General features: G+C 43.1%; 2 protein-coding genes across 7 annotated transcripts in view; one reads left to right on the plus strand and one right to left on the minus strand.

The window, feature by feature from the left end:
* Nucleotides 1-3448, plus strand: part of LOC129868126 (glutamate receptor ionotropic, kainate 4-like) — a 101916-nt gene extending 98468 nt beyond the window's left edge. For all 3 annotated transcript variants that reach the window (XM_055941786.1, XM_055941787.1, XM_055941788.1), the window contains 5 exons: nucleotides 735-900; nucleotides 1088-1313; nucleotides 1885-2013; nucleotides 2487-2605; nucleotides 3067-3448. In XM_055941786.1, coding sequence (XP_055797761.1) covers nucleotides 735-900; nucleotides 1088-1313; nucleotides 1885-2013; nucleotides 2487-2605; nucleotides 3067-3432 — 1006 coding nt within the window. In that variant the 3' untranslated portion in view covers nucleotides 3433-3448. The remainder of the gene's footprint in view (nucleotides 1-734; nucleotides 901-1087; nucleotides 1314-1884; nucleotides 2014-2486; nucleotides 2606-3066) is intronic.
* Nucleotides 90-13368, minus strand: cenatac (centrosomal AT-AC splicing factor). 4 transcript variants are annotated; one of them, XM_055941790.1, is made up of 11 exons: nucleotides 12931-13365; nucleotides 12626-12792; nucleotides 12326-12424; nucleotides 12160-12226; nucleotides 11752-11814; nucleotides 10596-10660; nucleotides 8179-8293; nucleotides 8037-8067; nucleotides 7834-7932; nucleotides 4756-4888; nucleotides 90-4609 (listed from the first exon to the last, which is right to left on the minus strand). In XM_055941790.1, the coding sequence occupies exons 1-11, from the start codon at nucleotides 13045-13047 to the stop codon at nucleotides 4516-4518; spliced, it is 1050 nt and encodes a 349-aa protein (XP_055797765.1). In that variant the 5' UTR covers nucleotides 13048-13365; the 3' UTR covers nucleotides 90-4515. The 4 variants fall into 4 exon arrangements, with proteins under 4 accessions (XP_055797765.1, XP_055797764.1, XP_055797767.1 ...); XM_055941789.1 differs by having other exon boundaries at nucleotides 8179-8296; XM_055941792.1 differs by lacking the exon at nucleotides 10596-10660 and having other exon boundaries at nucleotides 8179-8296; nucleotides 11690-11814.
* Between the last annotated feature and the right edge of the window lie 3239 nt (nucleotides 13369-16607).

Below are 16607 nucleotides of genomic sequence, written 5' to 3' on the forward strand. Positions count from 1 at the left end.
AAAATAACCATTGGCCATTCACATTGATACTGTTGATAATTGGATATGGAGAAGGGCGAGCCGGTCAAGGATCGATTCAGACAAGGTGATAAATTGTATGACAAGCGACAGTTTAATTATGAGTAAAGATATCTGGTACAAGCGTATACGGTCTCGTTCCTTCGGCTCATAGAGAACCTCCAGAAAAAGCCCAGATAACAGAATGCATAGACATTTTATACAACACAGAAAGTAGGTTGAGTCTGGAAGTTCTGGTCCTTTGGTTGGTTCTGGACAGGTTGTTGTCTTCTCAGATTGGTCCTGATGAGCTGGGCGTCATCCTTCTGAGTCTTGCAACAAAAGTTCCTTGTTATCAAAATGTTCAGCTAAGCAGGAGATTTTGTGTGTGCGTAGTCAGCCCTCCGTCCTTGAGTATGTGTGTGTGTCTGCACCCTTTTCTTATCAGTGTTTCTGAATGTTCTGTGTCAGCCATCTGTCTCTGGGTGTGTGAGAAACCCTGCTTAGAAAGAAGTTAGTTATAACAATGTAATAGCAATATGCTTGTGTTATTTTAAATGGTATTTATTACAATACACACACAGATATTGATGCACTCCATTCTTACTACGCTGTAATAACCAATTTGACTGTCTCGCGCTAAACAAGACTCGCACCTCAATACGCAAATGGGTCTTGCGCTTAATGGGGAGCCTTCCTGTGTACTAAGCAGCTTGTGCTGTTCCTTCCTGCTGCAGGTGGTTCTTCACCCTGATCATAGTGTCCTCCTACACAGCCAACCTGGCTGCCTTCCTCACCGTTCACAGGATGGAGGTGCCCATCGAGTCAGTGGATGACCTGGCAGACCAGACCACCATAGAGTACGGCACCATGCAGGGAGGGTCCACCATGACCTTCTTCCAGGTAGAGAGAGAGAGAGTGTGTGTGTGAGAAAGGAGTCATAATGCTTGCTATCTCACACGTAGTTTTCCAGCGGACAAAACTTATATCAGAATAACATTGTTTCAACCAGTTTTCCTTCTGGGTTATAGCCCACTGATTTCTTTTTTCTTTTTACAGCCCTGTCTTTATCTCTCTTGCTTGCCCACAGAACTCTCAGTACCAGACCTACCAGCGCATGTGGAACTTCATGCATGCCAAGCAAACCAGTGTGTTTGTGAAGAGCACGGAGGAAGGCATCGACCGGGTGCTCAACTCCAACTACGCCTACCTGTTGGAGAGCACCATGAACGAGTACTACCGTCAGCGCAACTGTAACCTCACCCAGATAGGAGGCCTGCTGGACACCAAGGGCTACGGCATCGGCATGCCACTGGGTAAAACCTGTGTTATTACCTTCAGAAGTGCACAATGTAGCTTATTTTCGGACTGCCTTAAAATGGTTTCAATCTTTGAACCTTCTGGATCGTCCAGTGTTTGCTGCACCAAGAGAATAAAGTGTTATATCTGCAAATACAAAGAACTGAGAGGCTGGGATTCCATACTTCTGTAGTTGGTCAAACGAGAGCAGTGACCGCTTGTCATAAAGAAATGATTCCCTTTTCTGCCCAAGACTACAATATGCTGTCTTTGTAGGGAGAGGTGGATTATTGCATTGATCTGTATAAGGGGATATTATTTATTCAATTTCATAAATCTGTGCAGTTGTCTTATTGAGTCTATAATAGGATTATCAGACACCGGTTATGTAGCTCTTTGAGAAAGAAAACAAAGTTACCTTCAGTGTTCTTATTGGAGAAGTTCATAGTACCGCCTTTGTTTCAAAATGTTTCTCCTGTTTTGTGCCCACTGAACACAACCCTGCTGACAGAATGTCTATAATTAGGTGATCTGAAGTCATTTGCAGTTTATTCATAATTTAGAGTAAACTGTATTCTATGTCATCAGGCTCAGTGTACCGGGACGAGATCGACCTGGCCGTACTCAAACTCCAAGAGGACAACAGGCTGGAGATCCTTAAGAGGAAGTGGTGGCGGGGAGACAAGTGTTCCAAAGAGGTTGACCATCAAACACAGGGTACACTTTCATACACGATCTTTACTACTGTCCATAGACAAGAAAATATACAGTATCAGTGCATCTTGTCTCTAAACTGAAGTTATAGAACTGCTGGAATTGGAACCACAATCTGCTGACTTAAAGTCAACTATTTATTTATCATAGTACACAACAGAAGACAACACTGTGGGGAAAATCTCCCAGCATTCAACAACTATATACAGCGATGGTGATGCACATCAATGTCAAGAGAGTAAGGATGGGATTCAATCTGATCGCCGGTCATAGGCATTGCAGCTTTTAAAGGCCATGTTCCTGTGTTTGCTGAGCTTCCATTCACAGTAAACACTGCATATGCTGGCTCAATTAGAAATAGCCTTTAAAAGCCGCAATGTCTTTAACCCGCGATTGGATTGAATTCCGGCCTAATTTATGGAAGTTTGTCACCATTAGACTAAGATCTCTTTTGTTTCTCTTTCTCTCTGTGGTAGGGCTGGGCATGGAGAATATAGGTGGGGTCTTTGTTGTCCTGTTGTCTGGTCTACTGCTGGCTGTGTTCATGGCGGGGCTGGAGTTTGTCTGGGTGCAGCAACACTCTCCGAGGTCAGAGGTGAGGGATCATCTGTAGCTGCTCTCCCAGCTTAGTAGCCAGCTGCCCTCTTAGGGTCAAATCCTAACTCCAATTTAAGTCAATCTTCACTCAGGCCGTGATTCAACCCTAGGAGCGTTATAGAGCAGCACACTATACAGCCAACAACACATCTTTTAAAGGCATTTTCCCTGGTGTTCGCAGAGATCGTATTCATGGTAAAAGCTGCACGTCACATAATGAAGGACATTACAAACAAAAATACTTTACAATTTGCATACATTTATGCGTTTGTTCTTCAGTATGTAAAGTTTCACATCTGAAGTTAAATAAACCAATTTTTACCTAGACCTCACGAAGAATGTAAAGCGGAGGGAAAAAAAGCTTTAAACCAAAGCACTGATAACCAGCAATCCATCTCCTCTCTTTCAAAAGATGACTGTGCAAAAGTTGGACTTATGGTTCTGCCCTTTCTGTTCTAGTTGTCCATGTGTACAGAGATGCTGAGGGCTCTCCATGGGATCCTGCTGTGCGAGGACAGTATGGCACTGCATGGTTTACCAGGCCCAGGGATATTACTACAAACACACACTTCACTCCCAGAGGAGCATGGCAGGACCAAGACAGCCACTTGCACCCTCAGTAATGGCATGGTGTGCGGGATGGACAACAGTAGCAGCGGTCCTATGGAGTCACGGTCTCATAGACTGGCACAGGAAGCCATTTTGGGTCCACGGGGCTGCACTCACGTCCGCATCTGCCCAGAGTGCAGGGGATATAAAGGACTGCGGGTGCAAACACTGCCACCCAGAAAACACTCACCAGACCTCAGAGAGGAGAATGTTTAGTACAGGGTTCCCCAACTGACGATTTTGTTTGGCCCTCCCAAGTTTGAGCAAAACTAAATATTATTTATTGTTGGACATGACTGAAAACACAGTATTCCAACGCGCAGAGATATGTGATCATATACACATGTGAAATATTTGTTTGGGCTTATGTTCCGGACCCCTGACCATTGCTCAACATAAAATGTAGTTGATGATCCCTGGTTTAGGGGGGCGGTGGTACTGACCATTGAGGTGAATGTTTGAACTAGAGACAGCGTCCATTGTAATGTTCACACATGCCGTTTTATAGAGAGCCGATTACACTTGCGCACTTACGGCATCATCACATCATCCAGAAATATTATAGACAGTGGATGAATATAAAATGTATCTTTGGCTGTGAGTGACTAAAAAAAAATTACTTGAATAATTTAATGGATGTTTTTTGTACAATGGTGATGACAAGTTTTATTTGCAATTTTCACATTTGACTTCTACGCGGCCATCTTTTTGAACTTGACTTCAGCTAAAATGCAATACCGAGTGTCCTGGGTTCAGTGGAAAGCGTGCTTCCAGACTGGGGTCTTAGCACTGACCCTAGGCCACTTGTCAGTCTTTGCACTTTATTTCATTAATGTTCAGACCGGTTAATAACCCCTGAACCCAAAGATTGAGGATGGCGAACGCCATCTAATGAAATAAAGTGCAAAGACCGACAAGTGGACCAGGGTCGGTGTTAAGGCCCCAGGGTTCCAGTCTGGAAGCACGCTTTACATTGAACCCAGAGGACACTAGGACAGTATTTCATAGACCCAGCGCCAATTAACGGCTAATGCCGCTCCCCACATTCCAATAGATATGTGAGAGACAGGAGCGTGGCTGTAGTCCAGTTCATTATTTTATTTCAAAACAAGTGCCAAAAACATTGGCCGGGAATCAAATCTGAAACGTGCATAATGAGCTTGACATTTAAAGGTAATTTACAATTGAGCCTAGTTCATTATATCCTGAAATAAAGGCTTTTCATGGTTTCCAAACAAATGTCATGTTTTTTTTAACTGCTTTGTTCTGTAACATTTCTATGTACAATGCATACTATAGTCACTGTTGTTCAGGCGGTTTGGGTTTCTTTGTTCCCTGATCCCGCTTTCTCTTTTGTCTGTTGGTCTGTCCCTCTTCCTCTCTGAACTGGTGCCTAGTAGAGCAAAACAAAAAGTTAACTTCACACAAGCACTCCTTGGGTCTGAGATGATTTCACTTCCATCCATGCATGTTACACGCATGTGCTATGTAAGTTGAAACTCTGTATAGTCAGTTTTTACAGCAGGACAAGTACATCACCTGGATTGCCAGCGGCGTCCACTGTTCCACACCCGGCCGAAAGAGGGCAGCCAGTTGGCATCGGTCTGGGAGCTATGGTCAAAGTTGGCCCCCACCCGGTTAGGGGGGAGTTTCTTCAGCTTCTCCTGCTCCTCTGTGTGGGGAGATGGCAACATGAGTGTCAGGGGTTGTATTAATTTGGCACTGAAAGAACAAGGGACAACCTGGACTTATCCAATAAGAAATGCTCATTGTAATTTTTGCATTGCGTACTCATTTTGCCGATTCTGTTGCAAAACATTTAAAACTGAAGAAAACGAAACGGGGAGGGACCTACCTCAATTTGTCCAATAGACTTGTTTTAGTTGTAAATCATACCATTTTGCAACTGTTTGGACAAATAAATTAAAGCCCTGGGCCCGGTTTCCAAAAAGCATCTTAAGGCCAAGTACGTTAAAAGCATCGTTACATCTGAGCGGTTTCCCAAAACCAAAGTTATTAACGCTGCACTTTAAAAACGCTGGTAATCTAAATGCCTGCTTCAGACCACTCGTAGAACAGCTAAGTGTGTCGTTAGATGCTTTTTTTTGGCCTCCCGCGTGACATTACCCACAGATCTCCGCTAAACAAAATCGCACTTGTCACATGCGCCGAATACAACCAGGAGTAGAACTTTGAAATGCTTAGTGTTGGTTAAGGGCTTGTAAGAAAACACCTAAAAAAAGAAAAGTAACAAATACTTAAAGAGCAGCAGTAAAATAACACAATGGGTAGCCATTTGATTAGATGTTCTGGAGTCTTATAGCTTGGGGGTAGAAGCCTCTTGGATCTAGACTTGGCGCTCCGGTACCGCTTGCCATGTGGTAGCAGAGAGAACAGTCTATGACTAGGGTGGCTGGAGTGTTTGACCATTTTTAAGGTCTTCCTCTGACACCGCCTGGTATAGAGGTCCTGGATGGCAGGAAGCTTGGCCCCAGTGATGTACTGGGCCGTACGCACTACCCTCTCGTGCCTTGCGGTCGGAGGCCGAGCAGTTGCCAGGCAGTGATGCTCTCGATGGTGCAGCTATAGAACCTTTTGAGGATCTGAGGACCCATGCCAAATCTTTTCAGTCTCCTGAGGGGGGATAGGTTTTGTCACGCCCTCTTCGACTGTCTTGGTGTGCTTGGACCATGTTAGTTTGGTGATGTGTATGCCAAGGAACTTGAAGCTCTCAATCTGCTCCACTACAGCCACGTCGATGAGAATGGGGGCGTGCTCGGTCCTCCTTTTCCTGTAGTCCACAATCATCTCTTTTGTCTTGATCACGCTGAGGGAGAGATTGTTGTTCTGGCACCACACGGTCAGGTCTCTGACCACCTCCCTATAGGTGGTCTCGTTGTCGGTGATCAGGCCTACCACTTGTGTCATCAGCAAACTTAGCGATGGTGTTGGAGTTGTGCCTGGCCGTGCAGTCATGAGTGAACAGGGAGTACAGGAGGGGACTAAGCACGCACCCGAGGGGCCCCCGTGTGGCAGATATGTTGTTACCTACCCTTACCACCTGGCGGCAGCCCAAGATCTAGTTGCAGAGGGAGGTGTTTAGTCCCAGGGTCCTTAGCTTAGTGATGAGTTTTGAGGGCACTATGGTGTTGAACGCTGAGCTGTAGTCAATGAATAGCATTCTCAAATAGGTGTTCCTTTTGTCCAGGTGGGAAAGGGCAGTGTGGCGTGAAATGGAGATTGCATCATCTGTGGATCTGTTGATGTGAGCTATGACCAGCCTTCCAAATCATTTCATTGCTACAGACATGAGTGCTACGGGTCGGTAGTCATTTAGGCAGGTTAGTGTTCTTGGGCACAGGGACTATGGTGGTCTGCTTAAAACATGTTGGTATTACAGATGTTGAAAATGTCAGTGAAGACACTGCCAGTTGGTCCGCGCATGCTCAGAGTACATGTTGACCTGTTTAAAGGTCTTACTCGCTGTGGAGAGCGTGATCAGTCATCCAGAACATGCATGTTTCAGTGTTGGTAGGCTTGTGTCACTGGGCAGCTCTTGGCTGTGCTTCCCTTTGTAGTCTGTAATAGTTTGCAAGCCCTGCCACATCCAACGAGCGTCGGAGCCGGTGTAGTACGATTCGATCTTCATCCTGTATTGACGCTTTGCCTGTGATGGTTCATCGGAGGGCATAGCGGGATTTCTTATAAGCTTCCAGATTAGAGACCCGCTCCGTGAAAGCGGCAGCTCTACCCTTTAGCTCAGTGCGAATGTTGCCTGTAATCCATAGCTTCTGGTTGGGGTAAGTACATACAGTCACTGTGGGGACGACGTCCTCAATGCACTTATTGATAAAGCCAGTGACTGATGTGGTGTACTCCTCAATGCCATTGGAAGATCCACAAGGTTTACCCGTTTCTCTGACCACCGATAACTTCAGAACAAAGTTTACTATAAATACATGGCCAATGTCTTTGCAATTTTAATACGTCAAATGAAAATTGAGATGACTGCATTAAATATTGTGAAATAATTCTATGTTAAAGGTAAGATTTTAATTGACAAAGCTGGTCTGAGAGCAGCACTGCCTTTCTTTGATCTTATCAGTATTGACACATGCTCCAACAACGCACTTAGTGACTATTCTCTCTGCATGCTGTTTTGGGAAACGCATGTTACATCTTTGGCCGTTGTAGGAAAGATGCATTGTTAAAACATTCAAGCCTATTTCCAAAGCTATCGGGAATACGAGCCCAGGTCTACAGATTGTACACGACCCTGATCGACCAAGGACTAAATGGGCTGTGGTCAAAAGCAAACCTAGTACGGACTGAATTTATAGAGCCCTTTCACCAGGTGGTCCCAAAACTCCTCAAGTAGACAGTTAATGTAAGTAATTAGTGTGTGGATTTGTAAAATGGTAGTTTGAGTCAATGCTTCTTCAATGGGTGTCATCCATTCATCCAGTAATGACAATGGAAATGATTGAACGACAAAGGAAAAAAACGGTCCGTCATTTCACATATGCAACTCGTCCGAAAAATTGTTGACTTAAAACAGACAATGATATGTCATACACGATTTCATCTGTGTTTGTGTCTGAACCCTAAAGGACCTACTCTGTTTGAGGAAGTCCTGGAGTGATGGACCGATCTCCTGCTCCATTGTCCCAGACCTGCCCTCCTGGGAGTCCTCCTGTAACCATGGAGGGATGGCTCCTACAACAGTCATCAAAACCTATTCACTTAGTTATCAACTTACACAGATAGACAACAATACAGTGACTAATAGACGCTGAACTATCGTTTTAATTTTCAATTACCTGTGTGAATATTTCCACTGTTGGAAGAATCCTGCCATCCAAAAGGAAAAAATATTAGTAAAGTATTTTATTATTTGACAGGTCACTTAATCATGAAGAGAAAATATAGTTGTCATGATTGACGAGCAACGTGTCAGCATACCTGGTAGCCAATGAAGGTCAGGCCCTGTCCAGGGCCCGCCCACTGCCTGGCCACCATTTGGTCAACCCGACCAGACCTGGCCTGCTCATCGGATCCAGGGGCCCTGAAGTGAGAGCTACTGCCAAAGTTCAAAGTAACAGCATCACACCACAGGTGATACAGAACACACACATTACTTGAATAACATTACATACAGCCCATTTACAGGTGCATTCTGTAACCTTTACAAATGCAAGGTGACCCTGATGTCTATAATAGATCTGCCCTGGTCCAATGTGTACCAACAGCTCCTTCCTGCTTAACTTAATTTACATTCTACTGTATGTTACAATATCCATGCAAATAATGTTAAATTAGTTTACTAAGCCAGTAAGCTAAGTGAGGCATATAAGGGTGTATTTCAGCCATTTGGAAAGACCGAGTAGTGGGATTTAGAGGTCGTAGGTTCATTTGGGAAAACATCTGGGCCATGTTAACTAAGGATTAAACGAAAGAACAGGCGAAATCCCAAATCGACCACTAGACCCTTATCACTTTTGGGGATCAGAGGATTTGACAGCTCCACTTGCTCACTGATAGGCTAGGTGGAAGTTTAACCATATTGCTTATACATATCATATCCTCTTAGGTCTCCACAAGTGCATACAGTGCTTTGTCATTTAAAAGTTGAAGTGTAGTGCAGCACAGCTTGCATGGTGCCGCAGAATTCTATGGCACATTATTTAAATGCCAACCACTGGTACCATTAAGTGCTAGTTAGTGCTAGTTTGACCAACAGAGGGCATCTTTGAGAAGCATTTGATAGCCTTCAATAGTGGCTGTAATAGAGAATTGAAAACCTTTTGTAAGAACATAGTATATGGGACTAATTAAGAAATTTAGCTTAATATTATGGTGTTTCTATTCCAAGAAAAACCCTCGGTTTCCAAAGAAGTAGGCTGTTAACTGACTTGCCTAGTTAAAGGTTACACTAAGAGCATAACATTTCTTCTTTATAATTTTTGGCTAACCAATACCCAAACGGAGATTCAGTGACAATCTCATTGATTTATCAAGACCAGTCCCCATGCTTGTCTCAGAGCATTGCGAAACAGTTATAGGAAAATGCTTCAAATCCTATTGCTTCTAACTTCAATATGCTCTTTAAATAAATAAAACAGAACATTACTCAACACTAGTGAGACTCATGTCGTCTACGGTAGGCCTACAGTATATCAAAAAATATGACGTGACTCTCCGCCAAAAATAACAGAGTATTGGAGGATTCTAAATTAAAACCGAAGCCGCCTCATGGGTCTCCCGGTGGCGGCCGGCATCTGTGGCAACGCATTTTGCATTGCGGTGACTTAGACAGCTGCGCCACTGGGGAGGCCCCATCCACAAAGTATCAAAATAAAAAGAGAGGTGTTGGTAAAGGTATATTGTCCTGCTAATAGCCCACAATGGGCTATTATAATACTGTACATGGTGTCCAGGTTAGGATAACGAAAACATTTCTTTATTAAAGACCAACAGAAAAAAAGTTGGAAAGTTGGAGCCATGACCAATATATATTGTCCTGCTAATAACAGGGTTAATATCTGTGAGAATGTCCAAGGGGATTTTATGTAATTCTAAATTAATAAATCACTTTGTTAAAAAATTAAATTAAAAAAACGATTTTGGAGATGATTTTGTTTTCAAATAACGTAAATTGAGCAAGGAAAAAGGACATTCTTGAACATGGGGTGAGACATTGTTACTAATTTGTAAATAAAGCCAGTTTGTTATTTAGAATTAATTATTTCTGTTTTTAGAGGGAAAGAAACCAAAAACCTAGTTCTCATGGGTCTCCCAGTCAAGCCGGCACAGGTATTGAACCAGCATCTGTAGCAACACAGCTTGCACTGCTATGCAGTGTCTTAGACCGTTGCGCAACTCAGGCGCTGTACAACGTGACCGGTCGGGAGCAGGCTACAGTAAGAGCAAACAAAATAAAAACCTTAGTGTAACAGTTTTAGTAAGTAATACTGAAGTCGTGTACAATTATCAGTTTCTATTTAGGTTTATATCACCCATCAGTTAGAGATACAGTAAGACCCAAAAGCATAATCAGTGCTCTAACTCCCCCTTGCGCTGAACTGGAGCAATGAAGTGGTGACGCAGGGTACTAAACCACAAATTACCTCAAGTACCGCAGCATAATCACAAAACTTTTAGTGGAGCAACCACAGTAGGATGGGGTTTAGGGGTCGATTTGGGATTGGGTAATCGACAAACAGGAAGGGACTACCGGGACTTGTCCAATAATTTTTTTTTTGTTCACTGCTTCAAAACATTATGCTACGGTGTCCTACTGAACAAACCCCAGTATATCATTAGAACTACAGTACAATAACATTAACACCCTCTTATAGAAGGACAACACAACTTCTTACCTGGAAGCCTCGTCCACTGAGTTGCAAGGGCCCTCTGTGTTCGATAGCTCCAGCTCTGCCTTAGGCTGAGGTTGATTCAGGAAAAGCCAACAGTGGTTCATACACCAGTCTCCAACAACATGACGTAACTTTACCTCATAGCTTTCAATAATGTGACATCTATACTGAATAAAAATAAACGCAACATGTAACAATTTTACTGAGTTACTATAAGGAAATCAGTCAATTGAAATAATTAAGCACTAATCTATGGATTTCGCATGACTGGGAATACAGATACGCATCTGTTGGTCACAGATACCTTAAAAATGAGCCTCAGGATCTCATCACACCGATGCATTCATCGGTAAAATGCAATTGTGTTTGTTGTCCCTAGGTTATGCCTGCCCATACCATAACCCCACCACCACAGGGCACTCTTTTCACAACGTTGACATCAGCAAACCGCCCACCCATATGACGCCATACACGTGGTCTGTGGTTGTGAGGCCGGTTGGACGTACTGACAAATTCTCAAAAACTATGTTGGATGCGGCTTATGGTAGAGAAATTAACAAAATAATCTGGCAACAGCTCTGGTATACATTCCTGCAGTCAGCAATTGCACACTCCCTCAAAACTTGAGACATCTGTGGCATTGTGCAGTTGTCACAACACAATTGGCCTTATTATTGTCCCAAGCACAAGGTGCACCCGTGTAATGGTCATGCTGTTTAATCAGCTTCTTGATATGCCACACCCATCATGTGGATGGATTATCTTGACAAAGGAGAAATGCTCACTAACAGGGGTTTAAACAAATTTGTGCACAACATTTTAGAGAAATAAGCTTTTTGTGCGTATGGAAAATGTCTGGGATCTTTGATTTCAACTCATGAAACATGGGACCAACTTTACATGTTGCGTTTATATTTTTGTTCAGTGTATGTACAAAACATTATTTAATATAAAAAGTGTATCAGATTGTGTCCCAAATGGCACCCTATACATATAGCGCTGGTCAAAAGTAGTGCACTATGAGCCCTAGTCAAAAGTAGTGCACCATGTAGGGAATACAGTGCAATTTTGATACCATCGCACTACAAATATCACACTTGATCAAACTAAGGAGGTCACAGCGATATGGATACTGTTGTTGCATCCTGGGTAAACAAACCTCTATGAGAGACTGAAGGACCTCCTGGCGATGCTGTTCCTGAGCTCGGATATGAGTGGCTTGCTAGGGGACAAACACCCACAGTCAGATGTCACCATGGCTAGAACAGAGTTCTCACATTCAGTCTGGACCAGTATTAATAACACATCTCAGAGTCACTAAAAGTGCTTTACATGTCTTCTATAGGAAAAGGTCAGGGCCCGTATTCACAAATCGTCTCAGTCGGAGTGCCTTTCCAGGATCAGTTTGGCCTTTTAAATCAATGAATAAGAGGCGAGACCTGATCCTAGGTCAGTATACCTACTTTGAGACGCTTTGTGAATGTGGCCCTTACTTTTTCCTCTAAAAAGTCATACAATGAAATTATATCACTCTTTAAAAGTAATGCATAGTTATTTCATATCCTACCTGCTTGATAAGCTCATCCTCCTTCTCCTCAAATGAGCCTAAAGCTTTTGCCACCTCTGTTTTAAATCTAAAATGAAAACAAAAAGGTTGAGGCATATTACACATTTTCCAAGGCGAACTTGGTAGGCTAAAACAACTTTTTAGCAAACGGTAGAGGAGTTCTTACCTCTCCATTTCATTTTCTGTGATTATAAACTTGTCCCTCAGTTTGGGGTCAGCTTTGTTCTCCCACCAGAATGTGTGGGTGCTTTTCCTGTGATCAGGCCTGAAATGACAATTGACATTGATCCCTGAGAAATATGCCAAACCTCATTTTTACAAGCACATTGGTCAATAATAATGCCAGCCATCAGAAAAGTATGTTAGGCCATTGATTAATAGAGGAAAGCTAATAAAAACTGCGTGAAAGCGTCCCATCTTTATATTAACATGAAAATGAATTACATTAGTTAGTACTGTATCTTACCTGGCCATGTGTTCCAACAAGCCCCCGAACAAAACAGTGATGTCGCCATCAGTGACGTCTCTCTCCACCTCGAGGCCGCAGCAGTAACACCAACATTTGCGTTTGTGCTGAGTGCAATCGAACCTCTCCACCTGGGGATTTTTTATCGTTCGACGCGCTTCTTTCACCTGTAAAACACAGGCATGTCTTTCAGGAATAGTTCATATGATTTGCATCTCATTGAGCAGGATACAAACATTTGTAGTAGTTAGGCGTAGCTAACTGGCTATGCTGGTATTGATGAGGCAGGCAGTTGCCAATTTTACCTTCTCAAGGAATTTAACAAGGACCACTTTGAGTTTGCTCTGGTGACTTTTCCCGAAGATGTGTGCTTTTCCGGAGAAAGATGTTTGCCTACATATCGCACAGTAAAATGCACCCATTTTCGACACGTCCCTTTGTTTTCTAGACGTTAGACCAACTCCATCCCCAAAATATGCATTGATCTGATGATGCAGGGTTGTTTATCTGGCTGGCTAGCTAGATTACGTTACCGTAGTTTATTTGCTAACCGAGTTCTCCCTGCACTGTCTCGTGCAAGATATTGCGTCTATTTATCATACATTGATCGACAAGGTTTAATTGCACACCATGCTCTTACTAAAATATCTAGTTACAATAGCTTTAGTAAGAACTAGTGTGTACACAAAATGCTAATTTAGACCGTTGTATCACTTCCGGGTCAAGTTGTCGTTGAACTTCATTCTTCTTCGATAAGGTTTAACGGCGGTTGGCATCCAATAAATGTTGCATTACCGCCACTTACTAGACTGGAGTATACCTCCCTGTATACGTTGGAAAAAATTTAACAGACACCCTACCATCTAATCCTACACTCACAAAAAACCCACCACCCTAACTCCACTTTTTAAATATATCTAGTCCTACCTGCATACATTTCACACCTAGGAACCTCCCTTCTACACACTGCTGCCATATGCCCATAAGCTTGACACCTGTAACAACATAATGTATTCGTCACCAAAGCTTGTACAGTATAACTTATATACCCAAACATCACTTTCTTGGACAAAGACTCAACATCAAAAGAACAGATAATGACTTGTGTTTCACCACTCACGCCCATTGAACTTAAAAATAAAGGTCCCCCATGTTATAGCAGAAAATCATCAAAACACATTCATCATTATATGCAAAAAAAGTCTTCATATTTCTGATTAAACAGCATGATCATTACACAGGTGCACCTTGTGCTGGAGAAAAAAGGCCACTAAAATGTGCAGTTTCGTCACACAACATAATGCCACAGATGTCTCAAGTTTTGAGGGCGCGTGAAATTGGCATGCTGACTGCAGTAATGTCCACTAGACCTGTTGCCAGATAATTTAATGTTAGTTTCTCTACCATTAGCCACCTTCAATGTGATTTTTAGAGAATTTTGCCAGTATGTCCAACCGGCCTCTCAACCGCAGACCATGTGTAACCACACTAGCTTAGGACCTCCACATCCGGCTTCTTCACCAGCGGGAGCATCTGAAACCAGCCACCCGGATAGCTGATGAAACTGAGGACTATTTTTGTATGAATAATGCACTTTTGTGGGGAAAAACGATTTCTGATTGTCTGGGCCTGGCTCCCAAGTGGGTGGGCCTGTCTTCCAAGTGGGTGGGCCTATGCCCTGGCTGCACCCCTGCCCAGTCGTGAAATCCATAGATTAGGGCCTAATGAATTTATTTAAATTGGCTGATTTCCTTATATGAACTGTACCTCGTTAAAATCTTTGAAATAGTTGCATCTTGTGTTTATATTTTTGGTCAGTGTATATATTGTGTTTAATGTGCATTTTATATTTGTCACATATACTCCCACTCCTCCCCTCCGGCGTTCGACGTTGCCGGTATACTAACCACCATTCCTGGGATTCATCATTACACACACTTGGCATCTATCATTACGTGCACCTGCACATCATCATGAGGCACACCTGGACTCCTTTACCTCACTTATTACCTCCCCTATATCTGGCACTCCCTTTGGTTCCTTCCCCAGTCAGTATTGATCCTGTGTTTATGGGAAGATGCTACTGTTATGTTGTTTCGTTCCATGTTTGTTGTTTTATGAAATGTTTCAGCTGCTTCTCGACACAGTATCTTTGTTACAATATTGTGTTATACAAGGTGCATTTGGAAAAGAGACCTAGGTCCTAATATGTCTTCCCTGTCAAAATAAAGGTTAAACAAGAAAATTATTTCAATTGTTTTACAACCAATATATTTGCTATGGCTTTGAGATAGGGAGTGGCGGTCACACTGAATGACAACAATGATGTTTGTTTCCAACATTAGGGTTGTTTTCCTAAAGAAGTTCAATCTGCTTCATGTTTTGTTTCCTTGCCAGGATACTAACGAGTACCGCAATACTGGTATTGTCCCGACCCAAACCAGCAGTGTGTATTATTTAGAGTTGGCGATCTAGTTAGTGTTTTGAGTTTCTACTTCCTCTGGTGTTGAACCACAAGTTAATTATGGGTTAGTGCACATAAATAGTAGATAGTGAACATAAATATGTATGAAATTGTTATGTGTCAGTGTAACGGATGTGAAATGGCTAGCTAGTTAGCGGGTACGCGCTAGTAGCATTTCAATCAGTTACGTGACCCGGATCACTGGTTGCTGCGGAAAAAGGAGGAGGTTGAAAGGGGGGTGAGTGTAACGGATGTGAAATGGCTAGCTAGTTAGCGGGTACGCGCTAGTAGCATTTCAATCAGTTACGTCACTTGCTCTGAGACTTAAGTAGGGTTGCCCCTTGCTCTGCAAGGGCCGCGGCCTTTGTGGAGCGATGGGTAACGATGCTTCGTGGGCGACCGTTGTTGATGTGTGCAGAGGGTCCCTGGTTCGCGCCCGTGTTGGGGCGAGGGGATGGTTTAAAGTTATACTGTTACATCAGCACTGTTTCCTGTGTCTAAGAAGGGTGTGTGTGGTGATGGGGTGTTGGCGGCGCACGCAGTGATGTGAGCTGTTGTGGATAAAATACCAGGGACAAATTCTTGTCCTTGTCAACAGTGTTGCCATATTTGTGATTTTCCTGCCAAATTGGGCTACTTTGAAAACGATGTTGCAGGTGAACATGTATTGAACGACGGGATGCAGGTTTTTGAGCTACTTCTAAGTTGCACCGAGGCCTCATGGCATTTCTCTTAAATATATATGTCACTGTTACCTGCTGCTGACTATCAGGCAGTGAGACAGGCTCTCTCTGTGTGTGTGTGTGTGTGTGTGTGTGTGTGTGTGTGTGTGTGTGTGTGTGTGTGTGTGTGTGTGTGTGTGTGTGTGTGTGTGTGTGTGTGTGTGTGTGTGTGTGTGTGTGTGTGTGTGTGTGTGTTCTTCTTCGGTGGGGTTTATCTACGGTTGCAATCCAACCTTGTGGTGCATTACCGCCACCTACTGTACTGGGTGAGGGCCAGAGACAGGGAGAAACTAAATCCTACCTGCCAGCCCCATGGCGCTTATCTAATGACGTTCTACTCAATATACTCTTTAAACTAATTTCCTCTATCCCCTCCTCCTTCATACTAGATCTCAGCCTCTCTCTTTCCTCTGGTACTGCCGACTCTGTAGCAATACAATCTCCATGGTCTCTGTTTCCTGGCAATAATAACACTTTCCTGTTGGATGCTTTCCTATCACATTTAAGGACTACTGGCTGTGTCCCACCCGTAATCTTGTAAAAATAGCCTCCTCTCTTCTGTCCCTTCCTGCCGTCATCCTCTCCATGACTTTCCTCTGTACTTGAAGTAAATGCCTTCCCTTGCTATTTTTTTTATTTTTATTTAACCTTTATTTAACTAGGCAAGTCAGTTAAGAACAAATTATTATTTACAATGACATCCTACCAAAAGGCAAAAGGCCTCCTGTGGGGATTGGGGCCTGGGATTAAAAAACAAATATACAATATAAATATAGGACAAAACACACATCAGAAC

Source organism: Salvelinus fontinalis, chromosome 13 (genome assembly GCF_029448725.1).
Source record: "Salvelinus fontinalis isolate EN_2023a chromosome 13, ASM2944872v1, whole genome shotgun sequence".
Taxonomy (NCBI): Eukaryota; Metazoa; Chordata; class Actinopteri; order Salmoniformes; family Salmonidae; genus Salvelinus; species Salvelinus fontinalis.